Raw genomic sequence first — 14,777 nt, forward strand, 5'->3', positions numbered from 1 at the left:
ATTCACTCATTGAACATTTTCGCTTGGAAACGATGCCTCGTGGGAGGCGTACGGTGTTCTGTGCGTCGACTTGGCAGTCTCCTCGTCTCCACCTATCTTTCCAGCGTCGTGGAACCGCAGCGCAGGAGAACGACGGGGTTTGGACCGCTGCGGACGCCGTAGTCCCCGCCCCTCAGTCCTCGGCCCCGTCCGCCGCGCTGGGGAAGGCGGGGCCTGCGACTGGAGGCCGGAGAAGCGACGCGATAGGCTGAGGCTGGAGGCGACGGCGGCCAGCTTACCGGAAGTGCCGTCGTTTTTTCCCCCCCCCCCCCCCCGAGCCTCAGCCCGGGAGGTTGGAGAGCTGCCCCGGAAGTCAGCTCCCCGTCCCCCGCCCGCGGCAAACATGGCGGTGGACTCGTCCATGGAGCTGCTATTTTTAGATACTTTTAAACATCCGAGCGCTGAGGTAAGGCTTCGCGACCCGACCTGGACACGGCCCGTCAGCTCGGGTATCGCTGCTGTGGAGGCGGGGGTCGTCCGGACTGCGTCCTCCCGCCGTGGCGCTGGGAAATCCTCCGGTCCACACCCCCTCCCCCAGCCCGGTGCGAGCCCCGTGGCCCTGGGCGGCGGCCCGGCCTTGCCGGGCTTTTCTCGGGGGCCCGCGTCTTCGCTCGAGTCCGCCCTGCTGCCGGCGGTGCGTAGTTTGTCGGCGTTGAGTCCCGAGGAGGCTCCCGGGGCTCAGGAGGATGCAGGCGCTAGCTGGGGCATCTGGCGTTTGACAGCCCTGCCGGGTTCTGATGCCCTCAGGGTACCCGAGTGGCCGCGATTCCAGGTCCTTCTCTTCGCTCTCCTAACGGCAGTCTTGCCGTTCAGTCGATCGTGACACTTGAATGCTGTAGGCAGGAATTCGCCTCTTAGGACGTGACATGCCTGCGAGAGTCTCCTTTGCACGGGAAATCCTTGCGAAGCCTGCAGAATTGAAGGGCCGCAATAAAGGCTGTCATCAGAAAGCAAGTCTGCTGTTTTCAGGGGGCGCAGGGGGGTGTTGAGTAGTCTTGTGTGCAGACTTTCTTGAGCGTCTCCGAATGGCCATCAGATACTGAAAGTGAATATACTGAATGTGGCTTATTAACGAAAGTTCCCAAAAGGCAACAAAAATGAACTTTAACGAAGTCCACAGAGAATGTTGGATGGGAGGAAGAGCGGATGAGCAAGCCTCTTATCTCTTTGTCTCCCTGCAAACTCCGTCATTTAGAGAAGCATTCTGTGGGGATTGTTTTGTCTTTATGAAGAGTGTGCTGTTGTGTGACGGACGTACCATGAAACTAGGGTAGAGTGTCTCATGTTCTTCCTCAGTTGTATGTCAGTGTTTAGGACAGTGTCTCGGGAAAGACAGATTCAATAAATATCTGAATGAAAATATTCTCCTATGAAATAATGAACTGGGTTGGAGGTCAGTTTTCTTTAATGAATGCTTTATAGACCTGTGAAAGTCAAGAGTTGGTGCTTTGGGTTATCGTATTTTACTGACAGCGAATCTGTTTGTGTCCCCACGTTTCAAGTGGATCACATAGGGCTTGTAGTGACTTGAGAAAGCTCTAAATGGCAAGCCATCGTTACCAGAACAGACGTCTTTATAGAAGAGGAGAGCCACAGAATTCGAAGGAAGAAGTAGGCATGGTGTTGATTTATTTCCTGTTTTATTTTTTTTCTACCTACCTTTTTTTTTTTTTTTTTTTTTTTTTTTGGACAGGGTTTCGCTACATGGCCCTGGCTGTCCTGGAACTCACTCTGTAGACCAGACTGGTCTTGAACTCACAGAAACCCACCTGCCTCTGCCTCTTGAGTGTTGAGGCTAAAGGTGTGCACCACTATGCCTGGCTCTGCTGTGAATTTTTTAATGCCAGTACTTAGGAAGCAGGCAGATGAAAATCTGTGAGTTTGAGGCCACTGTGGTCTCCTAGCCAGTTCCAGGACAGCCAGGGCTGTACAGAGAAACTTGTCTTTAGAAAGAATGGTTTTTGAAGAAATAAGTATACGTGTGGAGTACACATCTGATTTAGGAAGATTGCCATTCCTTTATCTCTGGTTTCTCTCCTCAGTCTTAGACAGACATTAAGCATCCTAGGAGACTTTCTGGGAGGGATTGAAGGAGCTTTAGAAGAAATCACAGTTGAACTTCTTTTGAAGGAGTAAGGGTATGTGGGAGATAAGTTCTGACATCTTTGGATTAGAGCTAGAATTTGGTGTGTAAAGAGGCATTGGACTTCCTTAAGTTTGCCCTCGTATCCCCAAAATGCCTAATCATTGGAGTGTAGTCCTTAAAAGAGTGATAATTCAAATTACAATTCAAATCTACAAAACAAAAGGCCTTGAAACGAAGCTTTTTTTTGAGACAGAGTTCCTTTGTGTTACCCTGACTGTTCTAGAACTCACTCTGTAGACCAGGCTGGCCTTGAACTCACAGAGATCCAACTGCCTCTGCCTCCCAAGCTCAGGGACTAAAGATGTGCGCCACCCCTGAAAACCACCAAGCACAAACTCAGTTCTTAATCAGAATCTGATGTAGAATGCTCCAGCTGATATTTATTTAGCTCTCTTTGTGAACATGAAGGGTACAAGATTTTAGAGAGAGGTTACTTTTTTGTGACTATCAAGGCATTTGACACATAAGTTGGTCTTGGTAAAATGGGAATTGTTCCTTAGTTGTGGGACCGGGGACTATTGCAGTCAGTCTTCTGTTAGGTTACACAGAGTAGCTGTGTGGACTGCCACCATACCACGGAGCTCTTTAAATATTCTAGAGTAGTATAGACTCTTCGTTGGAAGCCTATAGTTCTTGAGCAGGGAAAGTATAATTAGTAAACTCCATTGGGTAGATGAGTTGGTCAGTAGTATTCAGAACAGTTCAGAGAGAATGGGTAGCAAACACAGGAAGCATAAGTGAGATGTGGTGGGAGATAGTCAGTACATGCAGTTGACATGTGGGCTGTTTATTGATGGCTTTGTGCCAGGAACAGTGCTTTGATTATTTAATTTTTTTCTGCTCTTCTATTAGTTTTGAAAGTTATTTTCATATTATAGTTGTGAAAACTATGGTAGAAGGTTAGGTGGTTTCCTTAAACTGACAAGGCTACGTTAGGTGAAATGACATTCTGTGTGCTGGCTGTGTGTGTCTGCTTTCCTAATATCCAGCAAACTGCATGTGAAGGCTGCCTGGACCACACAGAGAAAAACAAAAACAAGGTGTGTTAGATGGTTCCTCGAGCAGAGGACCCGTTTCTCCAAGGAGAGAAGTGACTGGAGACAGCTGTTCTCTGACTCCCACACAAGCACTGTGGCCCACAGACCCACACACATACGGAATAAGTCAATAAAATTAAACTAAATAGAAACCATTTAGGGCTTTCCCCCTAATAACTATTAAGAGTAACAAATACACAAATATCCATTTCTCCTGACTCTAAAGCGGTGCTGTCCCATGTTGCAGTCGGACTAAGTAGAAAGAAATACATGTAGGCCACATTATGCAGGAGGGGCAGTGCAAGTAAAAATGAAAGAAGAGTCGTTGCTTTGCTTTTAAAGAAATTTGTAATCTAACAGGGAAGTTAACCTCTGAGTGAACTTCCACAGAAGAACCCTTCAAGCTTGCGAAGAGTTCTAGATGAGTTACAATGGCAGTTTGGACGGGCTGGAGGGATGGCTCAGCAGTTAAGAGCATTTGCTGCTCTTGCAGAGGGTCCAGGTTCACCCAGCTGTATAACTGTAGTTCAGGGGATGAAGGGTCCCCATTTTGACTCTTTGGGCACTAGCACATGTGTGATTCAAATGTGATGCACATACATATATGCAGGCAAAACACTCATATACATAAAATAAATATTTAAAGAAAAAACCAAAATTTTAGTTTGTATTGCTCCTCCTTTATAAATGGGGTTTAGCTGGGCGGTGGTGGTGCACGCCTTTCATTCCAGCATTGGGTGGCAGAGGCAGCTGGATCTCTGTGGATTCGAGGCCAGCCTGGTCTACAGAAGGAGTTCTAAGATAGGCTCCAAAGCTACACAAAGAAACCCTGTCTTGAAAAACCAAATAAGTAAATGAACAAACAAATAAATAAAAACAAAAATGGGGCTGGAGAGATGGTTCAGTAGTTAAGCGCACATATTGTTTATGTAGGGACCTGAGTTTGGTTCCTAGTTTCCATGTTAGGAGGTACAGAGCTGTATGACTCCAGCTCTCTGGGATACAACATATTCTCCTTGTGTACAAATACACATGGTTAAAACTAAAATAAACCTTAAAAAAGTATATACTCTTCTTCCACAAGATCCAGGTTCAGTTCTGGGTGCCCATAGTCACCTGCCCATAACTCCCCTCAGCACACACCAGTGCATGTGCTTTTAAATCATAAAAGTGAGCCGGGTGGTGGTGGTGGTGGTGGTGCACGCCTTTAATGCTAGCATTCAGGAGGAAGAGGCTCCTCTTCCTCTGTGATCTCTGTGAGTTCAAGGCCAGCCTGGCCTACGTAACGAGTTTTAGGACAGTTAGGGCAAGAAAAAAAATCCTTTGGGCGTGCAGATGGCTGTGATTAAGAATACTTGTTTGCTGAGGGACCTAAGAAGTGTGGTTCTCACCCACATCAGCCTATGACTCTAGCTCCAAGGAGCCCAGTGTCTTCCTCTGGACTCCATTCTAGAGAAATAAGAAAGTAGCGCAGGCAAATGACTCAGTGGCAGGGAAGCTGTGCCACCCGCGTTCCATCCTGGGAGCCACGTGAAGGTGGCAGGCAGAACTGATTACAGTTGGTCTTCACGTCCACGTGCTTGCTTCATGTGCACACTACACACAGACTAAAACTTTTAACAAGAAAGTACAGGAGCTGTCGTTAACATTCTTTCTCTTCATCTCTTTGATCTTGCCAACAGTCGCTTCCTCGCTTAGGTATTTACAAGTCCAGTTTGCTGTTTTCAGACTAACTGCCATTGGATATTCCAATAAAAGAACAAAACAGAATTGTGAATCAAACTACAAAGTCACCTGGGCATGGCGGCCTGTGCCTGAGAGCCCAGCACTCAGGAGGTGCAGGCATTAGGATCAGGAAATTGTGTTTGGCTACATAGGAAGGTTGAGACCAGCCTGGGCTGTGTGACAGACAGATGCAGACGGACAAATATAAACAGAAGCAAGATAAAACTCTAGTATGCCTGTAATGTATTTCAGAAAATTATCTTAAGATTTACATAGATATTTGGTAAATTAGCTAATATATTTTGATGTATTAATTTCTTTCATCTGTGCCCCCAAACTTATTATATTAGAATGTACTTTATAGTTTGTAGCTGAATAGCAGATTTCTTTATATTAATATTTTCCAGATCTCCCAGTACATATGTTTAGCCTGAATGTGTATACCCTTCTATATTAGCATCCTAGTACTGGTTTGTGGTTTCTCTTTCCACTTAACAGCATATTACAGTAAACATGCGGGAAGGTGAGCGTCGTGTAAAGAAAACTTCCTTTTGTGCTTTGACTAGGTAGCACTTGTGTGAGGTACACATTTAAAAGGTACAAAGGGTGTCCAGTAAAAAGTGTCTCATCACTGTCTCTGGACATCCTGTGGCTTTAAGTGGTGATAGTATTCATTATCTGTGTACTAAATACGTGTGACTTACGCTTCTGACCTTTTATAGAAACCCCAAAGGGGTTAGATAATGCACTTTTTATTCCTTTAATATTATCTGAGTGGGCCGGGCGGTGGTGGCGCACGCCTTTAATCCCAGCACTCGGGAGGCAGAGGCAGGTGGATCTCTGTGAGTTCGAGACTAGCCTGGTCTACAAGAGCTAGCTCCAGGACAGGCTCTAAAGCTGCAGAGAAACCCTGTCTCGAAAAACCAAAAAAAAAAAAAAAAAAAAAAATTATCTGAGTGGATTTGCTGGGTTCAAATACACTGTGAAGGGAGTGGGTGATCTAGAAGGACTTTTGCTTTAGAGAAGTTGGTCTCAGCCTCCCTAACGTGAGACCCTTTAACACAGTGGTCCTCAGCCTCCCTAACACTGAGATCTTTAACACAGTGGTCCTCAGCCTCCCTAACAAACACTGAGATCCTTTAATTCAGTTCCTCATGTTGTGGTGACCCCAACCATAAAATTATTCTTGCAGCTACTTTATGACTGAAGTTTGCTACTGTGACGGATTGCCGTGTAACTAACCCTGTTTTCTTATGGTCTTAGGCGACCTCTGTGAAGAGGTTGAGAACCACTGCTTTAGAATTTAGTTTTGAAACAATGTACATCGTTTATGCACAAGGGACAGCGTAAGTGACAGTAGATAGACAGGGTCAGGAGAGGGCAGAGAGAAGGCAGTTAGAGACAGACTGAGTAAGACAGGCAGGCAGGCAGGTAGCGCAGCGTATTCTGAGTGAATGTGGAAAAATACGGTCTTGAAATCTGACCGGTATGTTCATATTCACACTACTTTATGATCGTAACTCCTCCCAGAGTTCTCAGTCTCAACCTGTTGTAGGTTTATTTTAGTTATTGAGACAGAGTCTTATGTAGCTAGCAGATGATTTTTAAACTCTTGATCCTTCTTGCCAGTTTACGTGGGCCTGGGGATCAGACTTAGGACTTCCATGCATGTTAGACAAGCATTCGAATGCAGTGTCTTCCCAGCCCAGGGTTTTCTCTTTAACTCTTTAAAACAAGTTACTTTAAACACCTACTAACAGGTCTTTTGTTAAATGAATATCTTAGATACTGAATTTACAGTAAATATCGAAACATATGCTCTAATGGGCTAGGTAAAAAAGAGTGATAAATGAGTTCGAGAAGGAACTTTGGGCACACCACGGAGAGGATCTAACCTGCCCTGTTTTAGGTTTGAGAGAGAGTTGACATCTACAGAGAGTTGGGGTAGAGGGGTCTGATCAGAGCGAGCAGCAGAACTGAGGTCGTGCAGGTGAAAAAGAGCATGGCGTGCCAGGGAAATGCACACACACAGTATTTTGGTTTGGAGTGTAAAGAGGGCAGGTTTCTAAGACCTGGGATTTGGCTTTGCTGAAGGAAGAAAGCAGGACTTCCTAGACGTCTGTATTCTAAAGACCACGTTACTTTTTCAGTTGGAAAGTGGGGTGAAGCCGAGTAAGAATCACAAAGCCAGTTTGGGTCCTACTCATGTAGTGAGATTAGAGTGGTCCAGAGTGCAGAACCGGGGAGCAGCAGGAATGATGGGGTTGCTGAGACTTTACTGTTCAGACATTCAGTCCAACGATTTGGAAATGAAAAGATGGGTGAGAGGATGGGAGCCAAATATGACAATGTAGTAGGCATTTTGTGGCCAGTGATTAGCATACCAGGGTGAAGGACAGAGTTCAGTTTTGAACTGGCCAGGTTTGAAGTATCTGAGGACATCCCTGGGCCTTAGTGGAAGGATCCTCGGTGGAGACACAGATTAGGAGTTGTCCTCCGGCTGTGGGTGGAGATCTGTTCCTATAACCTGTAGCTTATGCTCTGCTCAGCCCCCGCCCTGCTTCTTCCCTCTCTGCCCTCTAGGCCTAGTGAACTGTGCTCCTAGTTTTTTGAAACTTGAAGTTGTTTGCTTTCCTCAGATGCAGTCCCTTCCCCTTTGACCAGAAAGCTCTTCTCCCTCATTCACTGGTCTTCCCAAACCCCTTCTTCCCAGACAGGATCTCACTGTGTAGCCCTGGTTGACCTTGAGCCTATTAGGCAGACTAGGCTAGCCTTGAGTTTACAGAAATATGTAATATATTTTTAATAGAATTGATAACAATAAGACAGGTAGTGGTTGTTCTAATCCCAGCACTCGGGAGGCAGAGGAAGGTGGATCTCTGAGTTGGAGGTCAGCCAGTGTACAGAGTGAGTTCCCAGGACAGCCAGGATACACAGAGAAACCCTGTCTTGGGGTGGACTTGTAAAGCTAATAAAGGAGATTTCTGGGTTTTTTTTTTTTTGTTGTTTGTTTGTTTTTTGGTTTTTCGAGACAGGGATTCCCTGTAGCTTTGGAGTCTGTCCTGGAACTAGTTCTTGTAGACCAGGTTGGCCTTAAATTCACAAAGATCCACCTGCCTCTGCCTTCCGAGTGCTGGGATTAAAGGTGTGCGCCACCACCGCCTGGCTATAGATTTCCTGTGTATAAATTGTACATTTTAGGGCTGGAGGTGTGAGTTTTGGTACAGTGCTTACCTAGCGTGCATGAAACCCACATAAAACTAGACCTGGTGTCTCATGCCTGTAATTGCAGCATTCAGGAAGCAGAGGCAGGAAGGTTAAAAGTTCAAGGTTATTCTGATTTAAAGTTCTTTGAGGGCTCTGCTGTAGCTCAAGTATGCAATAAAAAGTGTTTGTTTTATTTTGTTTTGTTTGGCCTTACATGGGATAGGATTTTCATCTTAAATAATCTTGGGAAAGAATTGAAAATCCTAGGAATAACATGGCAGTTTTATAGTATTGGGGTTCAGGTTATGTCAGTATTGTTCCTCTGCCATCCTTAGAGTGTTGCTTATACTGTCCATGGTAGCTCATAACACTTATGCTCTAGAATAACAGAGACATTGAGAGAATATAAAGCAACAGAATATTGGAAGAAAGGGTGGAAAGAATGTCAGTCTGAACCTTCTTTTTAAGAGCATGACCTAGACTTGCCTGCTTCATTTCCATTTCCGTCATCAGTGGATGTCTGTTTTGTATATCCATAGATCCTTAAAAATATCTTGAGTAGGGCTGGAGAGATGACTCAGAGATTAAGAACACTGACTGTTCTTCCAGAGGTCCTGAGTTCAATTCCCAGCAACCACATGGTGGCTCACAAACAGCTGCAATGAGATCTGGCACCCTCTTATATACACAATAAATAAAGAAAATCTTTTAAAAAAATATCTTGAGTATCCGGAGTCATGAATATAAAATGTTTGAGAATCCTTGATCTAAGCAAAACGTCAGTGGGGAAGTAAATGTTCTGCAGAAAATTTTATGTAATACTAATTGAAAGACTTAATTAGGTTCATTATCATCACAATAAATCAACTATTTAAAATATTTATCATTTAATGTATATATGTGTATCTCTCTGTGTGTAGCATTATGTGGGTGCCCTTGGAGGTCAGAAGAGGACACTGGAATTGTGAATTATTGGAGGTAGATGCTGGGAACTGAACTCTGGTCCTTTTGGAGAAACAGCAACCCTTTTCAACTGCTGAGTTTTCTCTGTGGTCCCATCATCAGCTATTTTTTAGAAAGTGATTCATATAGCATTTAATTAATATAAATGATAGATTTACTGATATGGATTTAGTTAATTTTTAGTAATGGTGATTCAACCCAGGGTCTTGAACATGTGAGGCATGTTGTTTAACTGAGTTATGTACTCATCCCTGGATTTTTAAGATTGTTGGTGTTATTTTAAGCTGAAAAAAAAGTGTATTTTGAACTAAAAAAGAATTGTTTTACTTACAGAATGTTTCATCCTCTTTTTTATAGCAAAGTTCCCATATAGATGTGGTTCGTTTTCCATGTGTGGTTTATATTAATGAAGTACGAGTTATACCCCCAGGAGTACGAGCCCATAGCGGCTTGCCTGACAACAGAGCATATGGGTAAGTCAACTCTGTGGATTTTTTTTTTAACTTAAATATGGTATGTGTGTGTGTGTGTGTGTGTGTGTGTGTGTGTTGAGTCAGCATCTGAGAAGACTTACTGACTTGAACATACTATGTAGACGAGGCCGGTCTGTCTCTCTCTCCTGAGTGCTGTTATTAAATGCATGTACCTCCATATCTTGCCATATGTGTTTTTCTTTTATCATTTTTGGTGGTGCTAACGTTTAGACCCAGGGTGTATACTAGGCAAGTATCCTGTCATCAGCCTCCATTCCCAGCCTTAGTGAACTGATTTGATGGGACTTTTCCTTTTACATCTGTTATGTATATGTATGTATATACATATGAGTATTTTGTCTGCGTGTATGTATGTATGTGTACTACATGCATGCCTGGTGCCTGCAGAAATCAAGAGTTGTTGGATCCCCTGGAATTGGACTTATCATGAGCCACTGTGTAGGTGCTGGAAGTCAAACCTGGGTCTTCTTCAAAAATAACAAGTGCTCTTAATTGCTAAACCATTTCTTCAGCCCCTAGTTTGAATATTTTAAAGTATGTATTTTTGTTTGTTTTGGGGTAGTGGGGGCTGACTCAGGACCACTCACCTCCTCTCCAGTGTTGTTTCCTCACTTTGTTTGCTGTTTATTTTGAGACAGTTTCACTAAGTTGTCCAGCCCAACCTTTTATGTAGGCTTCTGCTTCAGTCTCCCGAGCAGCTGAGACTATCGGCATATACTACTGTGCCTAGCTTACACTGTACATGTGATTTTGTGTATTTGTCTGTGCACATGCAGGTGCATTTGTGTGCTGAAGCCAGAGGTCAGGTATCTCCCTCACCTTAGTTTTTAAGATAGTTCCTCTCACTGAACTGCTTGGCTAGAGTGGATGACGAGCAAGCTCCTGGGATTCTCCCATCTCTGACCTGCAGCCAGCGTGGTTATAGACATGTCTGGCTTTTATGAGAACGCTGGGAGAGTGAGCACAGGTCCCCATGTTTCTGTAGCAGGTATTTTATCTATTGACTCACTCTCCAGACCTTATACATATGACTTTTTATACATTGTAGCTTCAAATGAGCCCTTGGTTGAATTAGCAAGTGATTATGTGTTAACTTTCCCTTTCTTGGTTTAGGTAGGAAATAAAATATAAGACCTTTAATCCTGACATGAGATGACTTTAATAGTTAACATAAAAGAGGTTTGATTTTTGTGTAATGTGAATAATCATTATTTTCCAATTTTAGTTCTATAGGCTGGAGATGGAAGCCAAAGTTTGGCTATGAAACGTAAATATATATGATGAATGTGTTTTTAAAAGAACTTTTAGCTCATAGCACAGGCGCTGGGTTTATATATTGACTTATTTCGTTTTATTGATACTGTTTGTAACTCCATTTCTATTATATAATATGGTTCAATCAGCTACTTCATGGTGAATATTAGGACCAGATTCAGGGTCAAAGTTTATTTCTTCCTAATTGTGAAAAATGGCTGGTTATTTATAGAAGTAGATATAGCTGCAGTGATGGTGTACACCTTTAATCTTGACACTCAGGAGGCAGAGGCAGGCGGATCTCTGAGTTTGAGGTCAGCCTGCTCTACAGAGTGAGTTCCAGGACAGCTGGGGCTACACAGAGAAACCCTGTCTTGGAAACTCAGACAAGAAAATGAGGAGGAATGAAGTTAGCTTAGTTGGTAGAATGCCTGCCTGGCATGCCTGGAGCCCTGGGTTTGTTGCCCAAGCACGGCATAAAGTACGTGTGGCATGCCTCTAGCACAGTGAGGTGGGACCTGGAGGACTGCAGGTTTTAAGAACAGCCAGAGCTATGCAGGGTGCCATTTGGAAAAGCAGCAATAAGAGCTAAACTAAATCTTAAACTGTGCATGGTGGACACGTGTGTATGTCTAGCAACTGGGAGAGTCAGCTCCATAGCAATTCAAAGGCCAAACTGGGCTACATGATATGTGAGTGTGACATCTCCCCACCCCCCCACAAAAAAAGAAGGGTGATAGTATGGCTCAATTGGTAAAGTGCTTGATGCACAAGCATGAGGACCTGAGTTCAGCCCTTAGCACCCGTGTTAAAAAGAGAAGTAAGATAGCATGAACCTGTGATCCCAGCACCGAGAAAGCAGAGATATTATTCCTGGGGCTTGCTGGCCAGTCAGTCTAGGTGAAACGGCAAGCTCCAGGTTCATAAGAGACTGTCTTAAGAACAAAAATAAGATGAAAAGCTAATTGAAAGCATGCGACATTTACCTTCTGCCTTTATGCATGGGCGTGAGCGCACAAACACTGAGAGAGGGGAGGAGGGGGAGAGAGAGGTGTAAGCGCACCTCACTTTTTCTGAACACTTCCTCCTTGTTTTTTTGAGAAAGGAAGATATATGTAGAATGGGAAAGATGGGGTAATGAAGTGTATCCCGTAGTCTTCTGTAATTATATCACTCTTGGTTAAGAAGGGGTGGTGGTTGTACACACCTTTAATCCCAGCATTCCCAGAGGCAGAGGCAGGCGGATTTCTGTGAATTCGAGGCCAGCCTGGTCTACAGAGCAAGTTCCAGGACAGCCAGAGTTACATGAGATCCTGTCTTGAAAAACAACAAAAGAACAACCTATTATCTTTCTGTAACAAGCGACTGCAGGTTCAGCAGTTGTAAGCAGTAACTATTGGAAAGGAATATCGCTCAGTGGTAGGGCACGTGTTTAGCATGCTTGAGCCTCAGTCCCCAGCATCACAGCCAGATGAAACCACAGCACAGAACAGTAAGTTCTTCTTCTCTCATTGTTTCTCAGGGCCAGGAGTCTGCCAGTGAAAGCTGCTTCAGTTCCATCTTTTTTTTTTTGGTTTTTTGAGACAGGGTTTCCCTGTAGTTTCTAGAGCCTGTCCTGGAACTAGCTCTTGTAGACCAGGCTGGCCTCGAACTCAGAGATCCGCCTGCCTCTGCCTCCCGAGTGCTGGGATTAAAGGCGTGCGCCACCACCGCCCGGCTTAGTTCCATCGTTTTTGTACTCAAGATGCAGTTGGCATGGCTCTCTGTGGGTGGGGCTGGAGAGTTTGCTTGGACGCTCACTTACATGGCTGCTGGTGAGAAGTTGTAGTTCCTTGGTAGCAGATACTCTCCTTGGGGATTCACCGTGCTCACATTGTGACAGAGCTTCCTCTGGAGTGAGTGCTGTGCAAGGGAGTGTCCCTAGGAAGAAGCTTCAGTTAGTGTGCTGTGCAATTTGCTTGACATGACACACTGTCAGTTTTCCTGGAGTCTCTTAGCTGTGTGTGTTAGTGTAGTGTAGGAGGGGACTCTCTATAGGTTGAGAATAACAGGAAGCATGGGCCACTGGAGACATCTTGGAAGCTGGCCATCACAGCAGGAAAAGTATATCTCGGCACTTGCTACGATGAATATAATTTTTTCTCTATTCTCCCTGTTTTCTTAGCTGGGAGTGAGTGAATGGCTGCTTATGTTGTAGTAACTCCAGATATAAAAGTACCGGAAACATTTACACATGCTTAACATGTAGAACAATAAAATTAAGGATTAATGGAATAGTACAAATATAAGAGGAAATCTATAGGAAATCCTTTACAAATTTTTATTGCATACTGTGTGTGTGTGTATAGTCCTTCAGGTGTCATGGGTGGAGATCCGAGGACGTCTTCTGGGAATCAGGTCTCTCTTTCCACGGTGTGGGTCCCAGAGTCCCAGCAGCAGTCTTACCTGCCCTGAAGCCTGGAATATTAAGCTCAAAAGTAATGCTAAGAATGCAACACACTTTATAATTTTTTTCTTCCCGTAAAACTCAGAAATTACAGGTAAACACAAAATTCCTGTAATATCTCTATCCTGAGAGGAGAATCCTAAATTTTATTTTATTTATTTGTTTTGTTTAGGTTTTGGCTTTTCTTTTTCTTTTTTCTTTTTTGTTTTTTGCTTTGGTTTTTCAAGGCAAAGTTTCTCAGTAGTTTTTTTTTTTTTTTTTTGGTTTTTCGAGACAGGGTTTCTCTGCAGCTTTAGAGCCTGTCCTGGAGCTAGCTCTTGTAGACCAGGCTGGTCTCGAACTCACAGAGATCCGCCTGCCTCTGCCTCCCGAGTGCTGGGATTAAAGGCATGCGCCACCACCGCCCGGCTTCTCAGTAGTTTTTTGGTGCCTGTCCTAGAACTAGCTCTTGTAGACCAGGCTGGCCTTGAACTCACAGAGATCCGTCTTGCCTCTGCTTCTTGAGTTCTGGGATTAAAGGCATGGGCCACCACCACCCAGCTGGTTTTGGCTTTTCAAAGCAGAATTTCTTCATGTAGCTTTGGGTGTCCTAAAACTAACTTTGTAGACCAGGCTGGTCTCCAACTCAGAGATCCACCTGTCTCTGCCTCCCAACTGCTGTCATTAAAGGTATGCACTACCACCACCTAGCTTGATGTATTTTTTAAAAGATTTAGTTTTAATTGTGTCTATATGTATCTCTCTGTTTCTCTGTGTATGTGTGTTTGTATGTGCTTGTGCGCGTGTAGGTTCCCATGGAAGCCAGAAGAGGAAGTTGGAACCCCTGGAACTAGAGTTACTTGAAGCTGTGAGCTGCCCAGGGTGGTGGTTACTAGAAACCAAATTTGGGTGCTCTGCAGAAGCAGTACTTGCTTTTAACTACTGAACCGTCTCTCCAGCCCATTTTGTTCTTTACTTACTGGCCTGTTTTTTGTTGTATAGCCCAGGATAGCCTTGAATTTGCAGCTCACCTTTCTACAGGCACACACTCAAATCTGGCTTTGGTTAACAGTGTCTGTCTGTCTGTCTGTCTACCTATATGGAGAGGATGTGTGTATGAGTGGATGCCACAGTGTGTGTGAAGTTGGAGGGAAACATTCAGGAGACAGTTTTCTCTTTCCACTGTATGTGGGTCCTGGGGATTGAATTGAGGTTGTTGGACTTGGTGGCAGGGCCCTTTGTCATGTGAGCCATTTTGCTGGTGCTGTTACTTTTATAAATGTGCCATCTTACATAAAGTTATGTTTTTAAGTCGTTAAATTGTGAAAGTAATCAGTCAGATTACCTTTTGATTGTTCTGTTGTGTTGGAGATTAGACTCAGAGCCTCTACATCCTAGGCAGGAACTCAGCTGTACCCCTGACACAAATGCTTCAGGTAGGTACCGAGCAGCAGGGCAGAATGACTAAGTTTATCTTCCTATCTTTC

At 44.2% G+C, this 14,777-nt stretch overlaps 1 protein-coding gene across 1 annotated transcript in view; it reads left to right on the forward strand.

The window, feature by feature from the left end:
- Positions 1–371: 371 nt before the first annotated feature.
- The window catches only part of Virma (vir like m6A methyltransferase associated), a 65,083-nt gene continuing 50,677 nt past the window's right edge, over positions 372–14,777 (forward strand). The window contains exons 1-2 of the mRNA XM_038347426.1: positions 372–445; positions 9,475–9,590. Of these exons, the coding sequence (XP_038203354.1) occupies positions 383–445; positions 9,475–9,590 (179 nt within the window). The 5' untranslated portion in view covers positions 372–382. The remainder of the gene's footprint in view (positions 446–9,474; positions 9,591–14,777) is intronic.

This window comes from Arvicola amphibius, chromosome 11, assembly GCF_903992535.2.
Source record: "Arvicola amphibius chromosome 11, mArvAmp1.2, whole genome shotgun sequence".
Lineage (NCBI taxonomy): Eukaryota > Metazoa > Chordata > Mammalia > Rodentia > Cricetidae > Arvicola > Arvicola amphibius.